Source organism: Corythoichthys intestinalis, chromosome 17 (genome assembly GCF_030265065.1).
Source record: "Corythoichthys intestinalis isolate RoL2023-P3 chromosome 17, ASM3026506v1, whole genome shotgun sequence".
NCBI lineage: Eukaryota > Metazoa > Chordata > Actinopteri > Syngnathiformes > Syngnathidae > Corythoichthys > Corythoichthys intestinalis.
This window is the reverse complement of record NC_080411.1, coordinates 44,737,484-44,754,916: the sequence shown is the minus strand read 5'-3', so window position 1 is coordinate 44,754,916 and position 17,433 is coordinate 44,737,484. Positions and strand designations below refer to the sequence as shown.

Genomic DNA, 17,433 nt, shown 5'->3' with positions numbered 1-17,433 from the left:
CCACTTCGAAGGACAATGACCCAAAACACACTTCAAAAAGCACTAGAAAATGGTTTGAGAGAAAACACTGGAGACTTCTAAAGTGGCCAGCAATGAGTCCAGGCCTGAATCCCATAGAAGTCCTGTGGAGAGATCTGAAAATGGCAGTTTTGACAAGGCACCCTTTAAATCTCAGAGACCAGGAGCAGTTGGCCAAAGAAGAATGGACTTAAATTCCAGCAGACCATTGAAAGAAACTTATTGATGGATACCGAAGCGGTTGTTTGCAGGTATTTTGTCTAAAGGTTGTGCTACCAAGTATTAGGCTGAGGGTGCCAATACTTTTGTCCGGCCCATTTTTTTTTTTCATTGCAAGCAAAATAAATGAAGATATTACTACCAAAGCATTTGTAATTGCAATCATTTTCGGGGTGAAATTGAGCATTATCTGACAGAATTGCAGGGGTGCTAATACTTTTGGCCAGCAGTGTATGTACATTTTATGATTATTTGTTTTTTCATGCAAAAGGTTTAGAGTTGTCCGATATTATTGGGTAGCCGATAATATCTTCCGATAAAAGCATTTTTAAATGATATCGGATTTTTCATTATCGGTTTGAGCCAATATGCATACTGCCTTCAAAGTGAATGTAGAAGCATTCTGCGCAGCACGACCCACTCACGCATTGCCACATTCAATCTAGAATGGCGCCGTTTCACCTATATACAGAGCTAAAAGGCAGCATCAAATGAGTGGAGTGGATTCTAGCAGTCTTTGAAGCCGTGCTTTTAATTGGGTCAAGCCTTACAATCCCTCCCTCAACAATTAGATATATTGTGGGAAACACTGTGGGGAAGAATGACAGTAGTTGATCTTTATCTTAACACTCTATGTTATTCCCAACGCAGAGAAGATATCTCAATTGGTGCCACCACGCACAGTCATGGTTGCACTTCCCATCATGCATTTGGGCAGAACAGTTAAATTGCTACAGTATCATTTACTGAAAGCTCAACAAATACACTAGATGGCAGTATTTAGTCACTATATACAAAGTCACATTTATCCTTTAAGAATGACAAGTCTTTCTATCCGTGGATCCCTCTCACAGAAAGAATGTTAATAATGTAAATGCCATCTTGTGGATTTATTGTCATAATAAATAAATACAGTACTTTACAGTATGTTGAATGTATATGTCCGCCTTGTGTCTTATCATTCCATTCCAACAATAATTTACAGAAAAATATGGCATATTTTAGAGATGGTTTGAATTGCGATTAATTACGATTAATTAATTTTTAAGCTGTGATTAACTCGATTAAAAATTTTAATCGTTTGACAGCCCTAATATATATATATATATATACCGCATATATATATATACCGTATATATATATATATATATATGTATATATATATATATATATATATATATATATATATATATATATATATATATATATATATATTTATAGTTTGTGGGGGGGCTAAACATCCTAAAACCTCCAAAATGCAACAACGTAGGATGTACATTAAAATTGATGATAATGTACACATTGACTTTATTTATTTATTTTAATTATGAAGTTATAAGTCACAAACATTAGCAAAAATACATACAAATAACTTTCATTATGCACGGTGAAATTGAATTATATTGAAGATAAAGCAAACATTGCTATTTTTTTTTAATTATAATGAAATAAATACGTATCCTTACATAAATGAACAAAATGTCCAAAAGTGCACAATGACATGGAAGATGTACTGAACCTCCCAGTCAGAGCAAATAAAATATAATAAACCTAACCAACTCTTTCGTTTCTCTTCAATTTTATGTCGCATTGCCCTTTAATTCATTAATTCAGTAAGCTTGTTTATTACCCCTCTATTTGTTTTCCCCCAAAAAACACGTGCCTTTGAACAAATCAAAGCTAACTATCCATGCTGATCACATGTCAGTATGACAGGCAAATAATCCGACAGCAGAGTTCAGTTTTGTTTTTTTGCTGCTTACATGTGCACTGCGACACGACTTGCCAGATACTGAAACAGAGAGACGCTGGGAAGAACGACGTGGAATAAATGAATGAATAATAACTATCTGTGGAAACGGATTATGCTACACAAGCACTTTATTAGGGTGTTGTTAACACTTGTGCATGTAAATCTGGTGTTAGTAGATTGTTCTTCTTGGAGATGTGTATGTGGCAGACTGGCAGGGTTTCTTTTAACACGGGGTTTTGACAGTTGGCGTCATATTTCCGCCCCGTTCTGGCCCTGAATCTTTTACCAGAACAGCGTTCCGGACCGTTCCAGCCCACTTTCATCCCTGTATATGTATAATATAGTGTTGCAATATAGGCACCTATTCTGTAACTTCAGTTGAAGCTGTCCGCTTATTTTTCACAGAATCTTTATTTGGAAAACCTTGATGTTGTTACATTTATCATTATTAAAGCATGCAGTGGGGCGTCACAATACAATTAGTTAGAATATGTTAAGTATATATCGAATATATCGGTATCTGTTTGATATAGGTATTGGATTTTTGGAGTTGGAAGATATTGGGTTACCAGTTAAAAAGTCATTGTCGGACCACTCTACACAAGACAATATTTTGTGGGTCCCCACTTGGCATCCAATTATAGTGTTGATGTTTTGCACACGTATTTTGCGATGAGCAATTAAAAAAAAAAAAAAAAAAAAATCTAAAACATTTAAAATATAATGAGTGGATTACCTATATGATACATAAAAAAATCAATCATTTAAATAGTAAGAATTTTAAAAACTCAAACAAAAACAGTTTTGAGTAATAAAAATATAAATCATTTAAGATAAAATAAAAGGAATTTTAAAAATCTTAAAAATGTGGCCTGTGTGTATTTTGCTCTGGAAATATTACTTATCCATTTTTATTTTTTTTGTTTTGTTTTATAAATCTCTTGTGACCTCACAGTTTAACTCTCCAATAGACAGTGATACAAATCGGATCCATTTGTTCATTTGTAGCTAACACCCTATCATGCCTTGAATTGAGTTCTGTTAAGTTTGTGCCCTAGTACAGTTGTCTCCAACGTTGTCCTCAAAGGCCCGCTGTGGGTCGTAGTTTTTGTTCCAGCACAGATAGTTGAACCAGTGAGGTTTCTGCTAAATTAAGCAGCACCTGACTGCAATCAACTGATTGCACTTGTAAAACACCAGACTGGTGAAAAAGTTTTGTCATTTGCTGGTTGGAATGAAATCCTGCCCCCACAGCAGGCCTTTTAGGACCAGGTTGGAGACCACTGCCCTTATGTGTCTGATCATTTTGGCTACCCATTGATTTCACCTGTTGTGCCTGCCCCTTGCGTGTTGACTAATCCGCTGCCTCTTGTGTCACCTACCTGCGCCTCATTCACTCATTACCCCTTGTCTGTGTATTTAAGCTCCCTGTTTTTGTTCAGTCCTTTTTGCATCTTTGTCTATTTCTGCATCCAAGCCTTCGTGTCCTGCTCCTCCGCCTAGTAAGTTTTTGATACCCAGTCTTTTATTACCCTGAGTTTTGTCTGCCTATGTGTTTTTGGATCCCCTGGCCTCCCCGTTATTTCGCTGCAACTGGGTCCACCTCGCCTGCGCGGTCGAGATCGTGACATCCTCCCCTCCTAGTTGAAAGGAATTGGACGTCTATTGCCGTCAACAGGTCTCTTCAATTTCCCTCTTTTACAAAATTGTACGATCTATACTATCATCCATTTGTGTAATTGTTGTTCTAACATTTGTTCTTCCTCAATTAGCAGTAACTTACATGGTCTGTGTTTTATTGTCACCTCATAAAATTTGACATTATAACCCAATGGTCACAGCGGAATTGTCCATGCTATCCTCATATATCCCACTCCTGTCAGCTGGTTTAATCCCCGACCGTGAAGTTTGCGCTTTGGTGCTGATCAGCTGCTAGGATGGATGTGACTAGGAGTCAGTGCGGTGTGTGACATGATATTAAAGTTTTGCAATGCCTTCCGCCTGACTGGCTTGCGGAGGGATTTTGTCGGCAACCACCATAAAAAGCTGCAAAAACCTGGATGCACCTGTTCAAATTGTCATTAAAGCGTTCAGCCGAAGCTTTCTCACAGACGTTTTAGAATAGAAAGGAAAGGACAAATTTAAAGTAGATTTCTATTCATGTGGCTCTTTTCATCCTTAGGCTGTGAATTTATCACTTGTAGACGTCCAATCCATTTGAAGTGGGAAGGATGGTTCGTTCATTCGCTGCCATCCCTCCCACTTCAAATGGATTAGACGCCTATCATCGTCAATGGTAGCCAATGGGTTACCTTTTCCTCATACAGTGGTACCTCTACTTAGGAAATACATTGGTTCTGGAAGTAGTTTCGTAACTTAAATTCCGTAAGTAGACTCGTTTTCGTTGTTCGTTGTGAATATCCTAATCTGTTCCAAGCCCCCCAAAATTCAGACAAATCTTTTATAATGCATCAAAACATGTAACAAATACATGTTGCAATTAGGTTATTGCACAACAAACATAAAAGCAGTTGTCTGTCCGTCTATGCATCCTGTCGGAACACAAGGGGCAACTGAAGAGTACGCTGCGATTCATACATTGATACAGTAAAGGTCCGTCTTAACCAATTGGTTGCCAGGAATGCTAGGCAATAGTCAATGGCAGAGCAGCTAATAGTATACATTCAGTAAACTCTGGGAGCTGCGAGTACCAGCCATACTGCATTTTTGCCTTTTGTATTTTGAAATTTCGTAACAAGAGGCAATATTTTCTCGTCGAGGCGTGTATTAACCTGAAAATTTTGTATGTAGAGACGTTTGTAAGTAGAGGTACCACTGTATTTGTATATAGTCCTAGAAGAAAATATTTGCCGCTATCCCTCCCACTTCAAATGGATTGGACTTCTATCACTGCCAATGATAGCCAATGACTTAATTGTTCATATATTTGTTAGAGTTTTCCGATACTTTTTCTAATCAGCCAATCATATGGCGGCAACTCAGTGCATTTAGGCATGTAGACATGGTTTAAGACAATCTCCTGCAGTTCAAACCGAGCATCAGTATGGGGAAGAAAGGTGATTTGATTGACTTTGAACGTGGCATGGTTGTTGGTGCCAGAACAAAAATGGTGGCATTTTCACGCACAACCATCTCTAGGGTTTACAGAGAATGGTCCGAAAAAGAAAAAATATCCAGTGAGCGGCAGTCCTGTGGGTGGAAATGCCTTGTTGATGCCAGAGGTCAGAGGAGAATGGCCAGACTGGTTCGAGATGATAGAAAGGCAACAGTGACTCAAATAACCACCGTTACAACCAAGGTAGGCAGAAGAGCATCTCTGAACGCACAGTACGTCGAACTTTGAGGCAGATGGGCTACAGCAGCAGAAGACCACGCCGGGTGCCACTTTAAGCTAAGAACAGGAAACTGAGGCCCACAAGCCCATCGAAATTGGACAATAGAAGATTGGAAAAACGTTGCCTGGTCTGATGAGTCTCGTTTTCTGCTGCGACATTTGGATCGTAGGGTCAGAATTTGGCGTCAACAACATGAAAGCATGGATCTATCCTGCCTTGTATCAACGGTTCAGTCTGGTGGTGGTGGTGTAATGGTGTGGGGAATATTTTCTTGGCACTCTTTGGGCCCCTTGGTACCAAATGAGCATCGCTGGAACGCCACAGCCTACCTGAGTATTGTTGCTGACCATGTCCTTCCCTTTATGACCACAATGTACCAACTTCTGATGGCTACTTTCAGCAGGATAATGCGCCATGTCATAAAGCTGGAATCATCTCAGACTGGTTTCTTGAACATGACAATGAGTTCACTGTACTCAAATGGCCTCCACATTCACCAGATCTCAATCCAATAGAGCATCTTTGGGATGTGGTGGAACGGGAGATTCGCATCATGGATGTGCAGCCGAAAAATCTGCACCGTGTGATGCCATTATCTCAATGTGGACCAAACTCTCTGAGGAATGCTTCTAGCACCTTGTTGAATCTGTGCCACGAAGAATTGAGGCAGTTCTGAAGGCAAAAGGGGGTCCAACCCGTTACTAGCATGGTGTATCTAATAAAGTGACCGGTGAGTGTATATCCCGATAATGCCCAACTCTAAAAATCCAATACCAATTTCAAACTGATAACAATATATGTGGTCAACAACTTAACATATTATTACTGATTTTACTGTGATTCCCCACTAAATTTTCTAATAATGATCAATATAACAACTTTAAGGTTTTCCAAATGCCATAGTTTTCGGACAATAACGCGCAACTGACTGTAAGCAGCCACCCACCAAATATGACACGAAAATGGCATTTGTCCATCGATAGTCCACGCCGGACTATTAGAATCAGCTGTCCTCACTGCATTATGGGATAGTATCACCAAAAGATATTAACCAGTTACACTTTATTTAACAGCGTTGTCATAAGACTGTCATAATTATGACATGACACTGTCATGAGCATTAATGAATGCTTATGCCAGATGTCATTCACTGTCATCTGTTAAATTATCTCACTTTTGAATGGATGTAAAAGATCTAAACTGGACATAAATAGAGTAGGTGACAAAATCTTTCATAAGCATTCATTAATGCCAATGACAGTTTCATGACATTATTATGCCGGTCCTATGACAGTCTTATGTAGACGCTGTTGAATAAAGTGTTACCTATTAACCCAAATAAAACAACAAATAAGTCGCAGTAGATTATAAGCTGCAGGATTCAAAATAAGGGGGAAAAAGTAGCGGCTTATAGTCCGAAAATTACGGTAAACATTCTGTGAAAAATAAGAGTACAACCATAGACTTCGTAATGATATTAACGGGTCAGATTCGACCTTCACTGCGCCACGCTGTCAAGCAGGGGCCATCCTACCATCCACTTCAGTTATTCGCTGTCTGTCGCGGCGACACATGCAGCGATCCAACACCGGATTTATGTTGGAAAAAGTACGATAGCTGTACCGCATACAAACAGGAAGGATTGTCTCAGGAGTGATTTGTTCGAGGATTCAAGGTAATTATTATATTTTTCGTTTTTTCACAAGAATTTTCAACGTAAAAACCTCTGTCGTAAGGCGCCAGCCACATTGACTGACAGTCTAGCATTGTACTTTGACATATTTACGTAAAATAAATGCTAACTGCACGTTTTTTTTTTCTTTTTTCGCTTTTAACCAAGAATCGAGACTGTTTTACATCCATAGCTATAAAGAATTCAGGGATTTGAGCATTTATTCACAAGAATTTTCTCCAGAAAAGCTCTGTTTACATATGGTGGCCGCCACACTGACTGACAGACTAGCATCGTACTTTGACATATTTACGTAAAACAGATGCTAACAGCACGTTTTTTTTTTTTTTTTTTTTTTTTGCTTTAAACATGAATTGAGACTGTTTTAAGTCCATATCTATAAAGAATACAGGGATTTGAGCATTTATTCACAAGAATTTTCACCAGAAAAGCTCTGTTTACATATGGCGGCCGCCACACTGACTGACAGACTAGCATCGCACTTTGACATATTTATGTAAAATAGATGCTAACAGCACGTTTTTTTTTTTTTTTTTTTTTTTTTTTTTGCTTTTAAACATGAATCGAGACTGTTTTACATCCTTTTCTATAAAGAATTCAGGGATTTAAGCATTTATTCACAAGAACTTTCACCGGAAAAAGCTCTTTTTGATTCCACTTGGTCGGCTTTGACGGCCATGCCAACAAAGCCCCGTGTCCCGTCAATATCATTATGAAGTCCCATATTGCACCACTGTATTTACTGTTCAACTCAAACTAGTGAAAATATCAGCTTTTTTGGATGATGTGTGAATCATATGTTTATGAGTTTATAATAGATTATTTTTCAATCATTTAATGTTTATTAATTATGTTAATGTTTATTATGTCATGTAATGTTTATTACCCGATAATATTGGACAACTGTAATATTCACATTGACAGTATTATAAAAAAAAAAAAAAAAAAAACACACATTTTTTAAATTTGCTGCCATTACTCCCACTTCAAATGGATTGGATGGCTATCACTGTCAATGGCAGCCAATTAGTTAATTGTTCATATATTTGTATTTAGTCTAAACAACATTACAAAAATAAAACAATAATTAATGAATAGCTGAATAAATTATATGATAAAATGCATGTCAGTCAGTCAGAACTCGGTTCTATTTGGGAAAGGCAAGAGAGGGAAAAAAGAAAGAAAGGGGAGGAGTTATAAGAGCAGATAAAAAGAGAAGAATAGATCAGGAGACAACGAGTGATATGAGTCTGAACCAAATTAAAAGAACGGCGAAGGATAAGATAATGATTCAAGTAATAAAGAATAGTGAGAAGTGAGGAAAAACAGTGTGAAAGAAGGAAGAGTCAAATTGGAAACCATGGGTGAGTAATTTAACCAAATTCCTATTTTAACTTCTTAAATACAATAAAAGAATTAACAGGATGTATAAGAAGTATATAGTAATATCTTACAATTACACGCTGCTGTCAAGTGATGAACGTGGCTCGGATCCATGACAAACAGAAGCTGAAGTTCTTCTGGGAGCAAAGGATCAACAAGCACAGCCAACAGATGGTTGAGGAGGAGAGCCGCAGGAAGAGCAGCGCTCTGACAAGGTCAACAACAACTTTCAATCAAGTTATACTCATCCAAAATGATTTCTTTTAGGATCATCACTAGGCTGGATAATTTGTAGGAAAGGAACATTTAGTAAAAGGCTACTTTTTTTTCGCATCACATTCAGAGGTCTTGATTTAACAATGTTAATTATTAATAGCTGAATATTGCTGTGCTGTTAAGCTAGTATTTTTGCCCGCTTTTTCCTAATAATTTTATCAATTGTTTGGATGCTCATTTAATTACAGTACTTAGCTACACCACTGGGAGTAGATCGGAAGGATGCATCAATGAAGTCACTCTGTACTCAAATAAATAACTACTGTACTTTCTATGAAATGGAAGTGTCCTTACAACATACGCAGTTCTGATAATGGACCGTTATATATATATATATATACTGTATATATATATATATATATATATATATATATATATATATATATATCAGAGGTTGCGCTAGACTTTTTCGTTGTCTGTCATTTTGACTGACAGGGTCATAAAAATCCGGTCATAATCTATTTTTACCCGTCACTTAAATTTTTAAAATGTAAATGATGACATATTCAATAGTATTTAGTTTTCATTCATCTTTAATTAATATTCTGTCCGAGCAAGCTTAACAGAGAATTCACACCGCGCCATCACATATCAAGCAGCTGTGCGTTATTAGGGCCTAGCTTGCCTTGAACACGGCTTTTTAGGAAGGACTTGACAAGTCATATAAAAAAAAAAAAGAAAAGAAAAAAAGGGTTTGAGGATAAGCCTGAGAATGATCGGTTTTCTCTCTGCTCCATATAAGCAATACGAACAGTGCGTGCATGCTATCGATCCATATACTTTGAATATAAACCTGTACAGGGATTATTTATGCCTGTTATTTGTGTCCTCTTTTTAATAAGCAAAATATGATATCCCTGGAATGACGGTTGACAGCCAGCATGTGTGATTGTATGGTCATTTGTTTTGATGCTTCTGCGCATGCGGGTCGTTTTGCTCAGCGCATGTCGGACTGCGAATTAGTGCGCATGCGTAATACTTGAATGGTCTCAATGGACAAAGGCAGTCTGAACGGGCACGCCAAAAAAACAGATATGACAAAAAATCGGATTCGTGCATTAAGACCTGTAGTATAAACATAGCCATAGGCTTGTTGCTGTTAAAAAGAGGACACAGATAAGAGGCATATATAATCCCCGTTTAGGCTTATATTCAAAGTATATGGATCGATAGCATGCACGTAGTGTTCGCGCATGTCACACACACATACGTACAGTTTGCCCCGACTCTCGGCCGTGTAAGCAATGTTGAAATATTGCTTATATGGAGCAGAGAGAAAACCGATCATTCTCAGGCTTATCCTCAAACCTATTTTTATTTTTTTATGACTGTTGTCAAGTCCGACCCTTCCTAAAAGCCGTGTTCAAGGCAAGCTAGGCGCTAATAACGCACAGCTGCATCGCTACCGTACCGTCTCTCGCTTTATGATGACGTAATTGCTGCATTAAATCGATTTGCGGGACTTGACAGTACAGACCGCTGCGACAGTCTGGAAAAATGTGGCCCAGATCGGATTTAGACCACATACGAAAGTGACCCCGATCGGATTTGAAATGGTCCCGTTCTATGCGACTTGTCACGTTCAGACCGTCAAGTTAATGCCTCACTCGAGTCGTAAAAACACGAAAAAATCGGATTCGTGCATTAAGACCTGTAGTATTGACGTAGCCTTATATATGTGTATATGTATATGTATATATATGTATATATACTGTATATATGTATATAACCATTATATTTGTAACTTTATGAATCTAAATATTTCTAAATTGCACCTCAAAAACAGCCACTCAAAAAATCAAGGACCGTCTATCAATCAATCAGCAGTTTTACAGTATTTCCAAAGAGTAATGACAAGTGATTTGATAAGGTATTTGTTGTAGAAATATTCCCAAAACTAAACTTTCATCCAAGCTTCAGAACTGTCTTAGTTTTCGAAAATGTCTTTGTGATGTTTACAGCTCATCTGTCTGTCATCACATAGTAGCCTGGGAATGTTGATTAGGGGCGCCTGGCGATACATTTGAATCCCCTAGATCAGTGCGACTATCCGAGGACAGATGAGTAGAATGATAAAGATTAAGTGAGACGTGATGGCGCGTGATGACAGGGTCCTCATTGACACAGACAGACACAACAATACGGATTGACATACAAGTCTCATACTGACTTGTGACTTTTTTTTAATGTTTGTTTTTTAACCTTATTAAGCTTGACAGCGGTAAGCCCAGATCAAGTTACAGTAGATGCCTCAACGATTAATCTAAACCCAAACCTCAGAGGTGTGGTGTCACGGTAAATGCTGGCTTTACTCATGTTGCTATTTTTTACCTAAGAAGCAGTGAAGTGAGCATAGGTATCAAAGGGCTGTAGTGGGTGCTGGATTACAGTCCAATCAAATGAGAGGAATACCTTTTCACCAATCTGGGGTTTTACAAGGGGCCGTTTACACGGTGAAGCTCCAAGAATACGACAAATTGCATGTTTGCATTTACATAGTTCCGTCTTGGTGCCGAACGATGTCGCAATTCTGCGTGAAAACAAGGAAGTATTCATACCGGGCCCTAGAGGGCAGTGCAGTTTTACAAGGCGACAGCCAATGATGCACTTCCTTGACAATCTCCTCAGTCCGGAAGACAACACATCCACCTACTCGAAACATTGCCCCCCCCCCACCTTTTATTTTGCAGTTTTATTCACGGTTTTTCCTGTATATGTAATTTTTTCCCTCATATTTCTTGTACATTGGCCTTTCTTCTTCCTGCTTTCGACGGGGGTGGACGTGCTTCCTCCCTGCTGCTGCTTGCTGCTATCTTCGTCTAGTCTGTCTGCCTACTTTTTTGTATTTCAACCGCGCTGGTCTCTCATATGAAAATGGATCTGATTAGTTGGTCTCTTAGCGCAATTGACAAGATTTTTTTCAACAAGACACGGTGCACCGGGAGAGCTGTCTTGCCTGGACGGGACATTTGCCGCTGGTTATGTGAGAGATTCATGGGATCACTGGAAGCCAGTGTGTCTTACTGTCCTGTCAGTGGAAGATATGGAGGATATTTGACTGTTTGGCGTGACGGTTGTGGGGTTCCTTCTGCTTGGCTTAGGAGGTGCCCTGCTCTACTGGAAAGTTTCCAAGACAGCAGCTTTCAAGGAAATCAACAAATCAACAAACGGTGCGATTCAAGGCAGTGGAAGATCACGTCGAGGCTCGGACCGATAACTGGCTCCGTGGACTCACGGTTCGGTCCGAGTAAGGATGGAGAAAAGTGGATGCTACCTTGCGCCAGGTGACGGAACTGTCGGGGCAGGTGACTGAACTGTCAAGGCAGACCGCGACTATTATCAATGACTTATGGGACCTGAGATCTCGCCTACGCCATGAGGAGCGGAGCGCAAATTTGACTGAAGACCAACAGTATTTGGACATATTAAAATTACTTAATCGGATTAATTTGATTATAATTTTTCTTTTCTTTCCCGAACACCCTTACCCCACCCCTCCCTTCTCCTGGAGAGAGCCGCGCAGATGGCCCTATCTCTTGATCTTGATCTCTTCTCAAGGCCAGTCGCAGGGCCCTGCGACTCTTATTTTGTCTACAGACAGGTACAAATACTGATAAACTTGTGCATACACACACACACTCACACACAACCCCCCCCCTTCAGTCTGCCACTGCCTTTTTCTTACTATCCCTGCCCCCCCCCTCCTTTCCTCCAGCCATGACTGGTAGTTCTCCTTTTTTTTCGTACAAAAAAAATGACTGCAGGTGACCTGTGCCTCGTGTCAAACCCATGCTATGTTGTATGATATATGTGTGTCTACTTGTAACTTGCTCTGTGTGTCTACTTGTAACTTGCGCTGTAATTTCAGAAGAAGAGAGAGAAATGGCGGCTCGAAACAAAGTCTGCAGCGGCCCGATGCTCACTCATCGAACGGAATTTCGTTGCATCTGTTGTCATCTTGTGAGAGCTGGTGTCAATGACAAATAAATCTCTGAATCTGAATCATTTGCTGTTCTTTACAAATATAAATGATTGTGTGACATTGCTTATCAAGAAAAAAAAAATATATATATATATATAAATAAAAAAATAAATAAATAAATACAAATAAATAATAAATATATATATTAAAAAAAAAAATTGAAGCAATGGCGTCCATGTTTTTTTTGTTTTGTTTTGCTTTAAAGGGCACAAAAATGCGAAAATATATTTAAATTACAGATATCATAAAAACAGTCAATTAAAGATGCTAGTCCGCCATATTTGTGCATTGAATGTTTACTAGCAGCGACAGCGCACACCCAAAGTGACGTGTGCAAGTGCTGAGGTCATCTGAGCGAGAGCAATCACCGCAATCAAATAGTTCTGCTTTGGAGGTCAAAATCAAAAGTTTGCATCTTCGCCTTCCATTTTTGCCATCACCGTGTAAAGGCGAGACCATTCCGCAACACAATTGTTGCGTCTTGGTGTCGCAGCGTCACCATATACAGTGCCTTGCAAAAGTATTCGGCCCCCTTGAATCTTGCAACCTTTCGCCACATTTCAGGCTTCAAACATAAAGATATGAAATTTAATTTTTTTGTCAAGAATCAACAACAAGTGGGACACAATCGTGAAGTGGAACAACATTTATTCGATAATTTAAACTTTTTTAACAAATAAAAAACTGAAAAGTGGGGCGTGCAATATTATTCGGCCCCTTTACTTTCAGTGCAGCAAACTCACTCCAGAAGTTCAGTGAGGATCTCTGAATGATCCAATGTTGTCCTGAATGACCGATGATGATAAATATAATCCACCTGTGTGTAATCAAGTCTCCGTATAAATGCACCTGCTCTGTGATAGTCTCAGGGTTCTGCTTAAAGTGCAGAGAGCATTATGAAAACCAAGGAACACACCAGGCAGGTCCGAGATACTGTTGTGGAGAAGTTTAAAGCCGGATTTGGATACAAAAAGATTTCCCAAGCTTTAAACATCTCAAGGAGCACTGTGCAAGCCATCATATTGAAATGGAAGGAGCATCAGACCACTGCAAATCTACCAAGACCCGGCCGTCCTTCCAAACTTTCTTCTCAAACAAGGAGAAAACTGATCAGAGATGCAGCCAAGAGGCCCATGATCACTCTGGATGAACTGCAGAGATCTACAGCTGAGGTGGGAGAGTCTGTCCATAGGACAACAATCAGTCGTACACTGCACAAATCTGGCCTTTTTGCTGAGCCATTTCTCAAAGATATCCATAAAAAGTCTCGTTTAAAGTTTGCCACAAGCCACCTGGGAGACACACCAATATGTGGAAGAAGGTGCACTGGTCAGATGAAACCAAAATTGAACTTTTTGGCCACATTGCAAAACGATATGTTTGGCGTAAAAGCAACACAGCTCATCACCCTGAACACACCATCCCCACTGTCAAACATGGTGGAGGCAGCATCATGGTTTGGGCCTGCTTTTCTTCAGCAGGGACAGGGAAGATGGTTAAAATTGACGGGAAGATGGATGCAGCCAAATACAGGAACATTCTGGAAGAAAACCTGTTGGTATCTGCACAAGACCTGAGACTGGGACGGAGATTTATCTTCCAACAGGACAATGATCCAAAACATAAAGCCAAATCTACAATGGAATGGTTCAAAAATAAACGTATCCAGGTGTTAGAATGGCCAAGTCAAAGTCCAGACCTGAATCCAATCGAGAATCTGTGGAAAGAGCTGAAGACTGCTGTTCACAAACACTCTCCATCCAACCTCACTGAGCTCGAGCTGTTTTGCAAGGAAGAATGGGCAAGAATGTCAGTCTCTCGATGTGCAAAACTGATAGAAACATACCCCAAGTGACTTGCAGCTGTAATTGGAGCAAAAGGTGGCGCTACAAAGTATTAACGCAAGGGGGTCGAATAATATTGCATGCCCCACTTTTCAGTTTTTTATTTGTTAAAAAAGTTTAAATTATCCAATAAATTTTGTTCCACTTCACGATTGTGTCCCACTTGTTGTTGATTCTTGACAAAAAAATTAAAATTTTATATCTTTATGTTTGAAGCCTGAAATGTGGCGAAAGGTTGCAAGGTTCAAGGGGGCCGAATACTTTTGCAAGGCACTGTAAACGGCCTACAAGTGTAATCAGTTGATTGCAGTTCGGTGCTGCTTGTTTTCGCAGAAACCTCATTAGTTGAACAGCCTGTGCTGGATCTATTGGATGAAAGACCAGGATCCACTGCGTCCCTCTGTGGAATCGGTTTGACACCTCTGGTCTAAAGTCTAGAGACTTGAGAAATTTGTCTAAAAAAATGAAAACACAATTTGTACTGGAGTAATTTCTGTAAAATAGTGACATTGGCAATGGTGGCTGAAGTACTCACTTTTTTTTTTTTTTTTAACTTAAGTACAGATACTGGGGCAAAAAATTACTTACATATAAGTACAAGTATCTACGAAAAATTTAGTACAAAATTTAAAATTGACTTTATAAGTAAAATGTAAAAGTAATTTCTCCCGATGCAAAATTTTAATACATACATTATAATGGAAAAAAGTAATCAAATTGACTGGTGTGTAAACAGAAGTTTAAAGGGGAAGTTCCGAATTTTTTACATAACACTTAATCTTTTAGTTAGCAGGGGTTAATTAGTCGGTGGAGTTTGTTTCAACAAATTCCGTGCAGTTTGTTCGTTATTTGTTTTTGCTCAGGGCTCTGGAGAGGCTAAGCTAGCGCAAGTCAATTGTGCATAGCAATACCAATTAAAAAATAAAATATGCATGCATGAGAATCACCCGATGACCCATGAAATCAATACTATTAGCTATGTTTTTAGGATAAAGTTATTAAAACTTACCGTTGCATGTCAGTAATTGTAGTATGAACAGCAACATTTCTAATCCAGCAGCTCTTAGGGAACAGGTGGTATCACATCGGTTTTTTCACTGCAGATTTTTTCTTGTTGGGAGAATGAAAGGGACTCTCCAGCAGACTGAGCACGAGTGGCCAAAGCACTCCTCTCTATTGTGGTCTCCGTAAGCATCTAAAAAAATAGTCTCGCTGAATGAAATGAATTACGGCAATTTGGTGCGACATTGTTTTGGCCGTATGGGTATTTTGAACAATGTTCATGTTGAGCATTTTGAATTTATTTGAATACATTAGATCTGTTAATATCATTTTTATTGGCATGCTAGGCAGGCACCATTGACTCCTGCTAGCTTAGCCACTCTGGAGCCCTGAAACTAACAAATAACTGACAAACTGCACATAATTTGTTGAAATCAACTCCACAGGCTATTTAAACCCCCGCTAACTCGATGATTAAGTCCAACGTCTTGTGCGTTTTCTCCAAGGCGTGGCCAATGGCAGTGCACACATGTGCTGGATAGTTCACGTACTACTACTAGGCTACTACAAAGACAGCGTTCTTTCTTACTTACTGTGTGTGTGTTGGAGTTTTTGTATTGAAAATAAAAGCTCCCCTGTATTATGATTCCGTATTTTCATCTCGTTCTCGTCAGATGAAAAGTGGCATTCGTCTCATTACGCTTTAGTGTCCCATTAAGACACGTTTTTAGTGCGTTATGGTCTCGTCGTCGTCATGACAAATTCGCCGACCAAATATTTTTGTTATCGTCGTCGTTGACAAAAACAACAATGAACAGTAAAGTTAAAAAAAAAAATGTTATTTATGTGCTCTACATTCAATTTTGTGATCCATCGGTCTTATTTAACCACGCTGATCTTTTTTTTTTTTTCCCAATAGAAATTTGCTTTCTTGTGAACTGGTATAATAGTACATTTACTTCATATGGAGTCATTTTACTTTCAAACTACTCAAAGCAGAGTACTTTCATATGGTTCTTGTAGCCATGGCAGGGAAGTAAACAGCAGTCACACTCCTGATAAAACAGCATTGAGCAACCTAACATGTTTGCTTAAGGATACTCAAAGTCACGACTTGACGCAGATTCATGCACGCATCAATAAACCAAACCGTTTTCCTTAAATAGAATATGCAGATTTGCTTTTTTTCTTTTTCTGCTGCTTGCAGAAAATACATCCCTACAACACATCATGGCCACATTTTATGTGTTTTCTAGCCAGCAGTGAGATTTGCCACTGAGCCAAATCAATCTCTGTAAAAAAGTGAATTGGCAAAGCAGAACTGTATCAAACACATAAATGGCTATAGCTATTTCAAGCTGCCCCACAGCCAGTTGGCCATTTAAAACTGCAGGTTTAGTGTCAACCAGTGTAAGGGCACCGATTCCTATTGTGTAACAGGCCTTACTCTCTCTCTCACTATCACCAGGCTGAGGGGGCAGTGGTTAGTCAAGTTGGATCAGCGGAACGAGCACCAGCAAAGCTTTTTTGAGGAGAGACTCAGGCGCTCTCAGAAGGCCCAGCAGCGTCTTACACAATTGGATTTTCGTCCTTCTTGATGATACTGAGCGGTCAAGATGCAACAACAACAAAAAGAACATCCATTAGAGGAGATGTCTATTGGAAACAATGGAAAAATAATTGAAATAAGTATAAATCATTTTTCACAAATTGATTTAAAATCATAGCCATTGTGAAATGCAAATTTGTTGTCTTAATGACAGTTTAATTGTATTAGTAGTAACTGAACTGAAAAGCACAACAAAGATGTCAAAATTGATTAAATAAAAAATCGAAACAGCTTGTATCTTGTATGTTTGTGTCTACATTTGCATACACAGAATTGCACACATTCTTTCTAACGGTTA

At 39.0% G+C, this 17,433-nt stretch overlaps 1 protein-coding gene across 1 annotated transcript; it reads left to right on the top strand.

The window, feature by feature from the left end:
* The first annotated feature begins 8,283 nt into the window (after window positions 1–8,283).
* Window positions 8,284–17,124, top strand: LOC130905207 (protein FAM240C-like). The gene is made up of 3 exons (XM_057818348.1): window positions 8,284–8,403; window positions 8,514–8,637; window positions 16,995–17,124. The coding sequence occupies exons 1-3, from the start codon at window positions 8,400–8,402 to the stop codon at window positions 17,122–17,124; spliced, it is 258 nt and encodes an 85-aa protein (XP_057674331.1). The 5' UTR covers window positions 8,284–8,399.
* The last annotated feature ends 309 nt before the right edge of the window (window positions 17,125–17,433 follow it).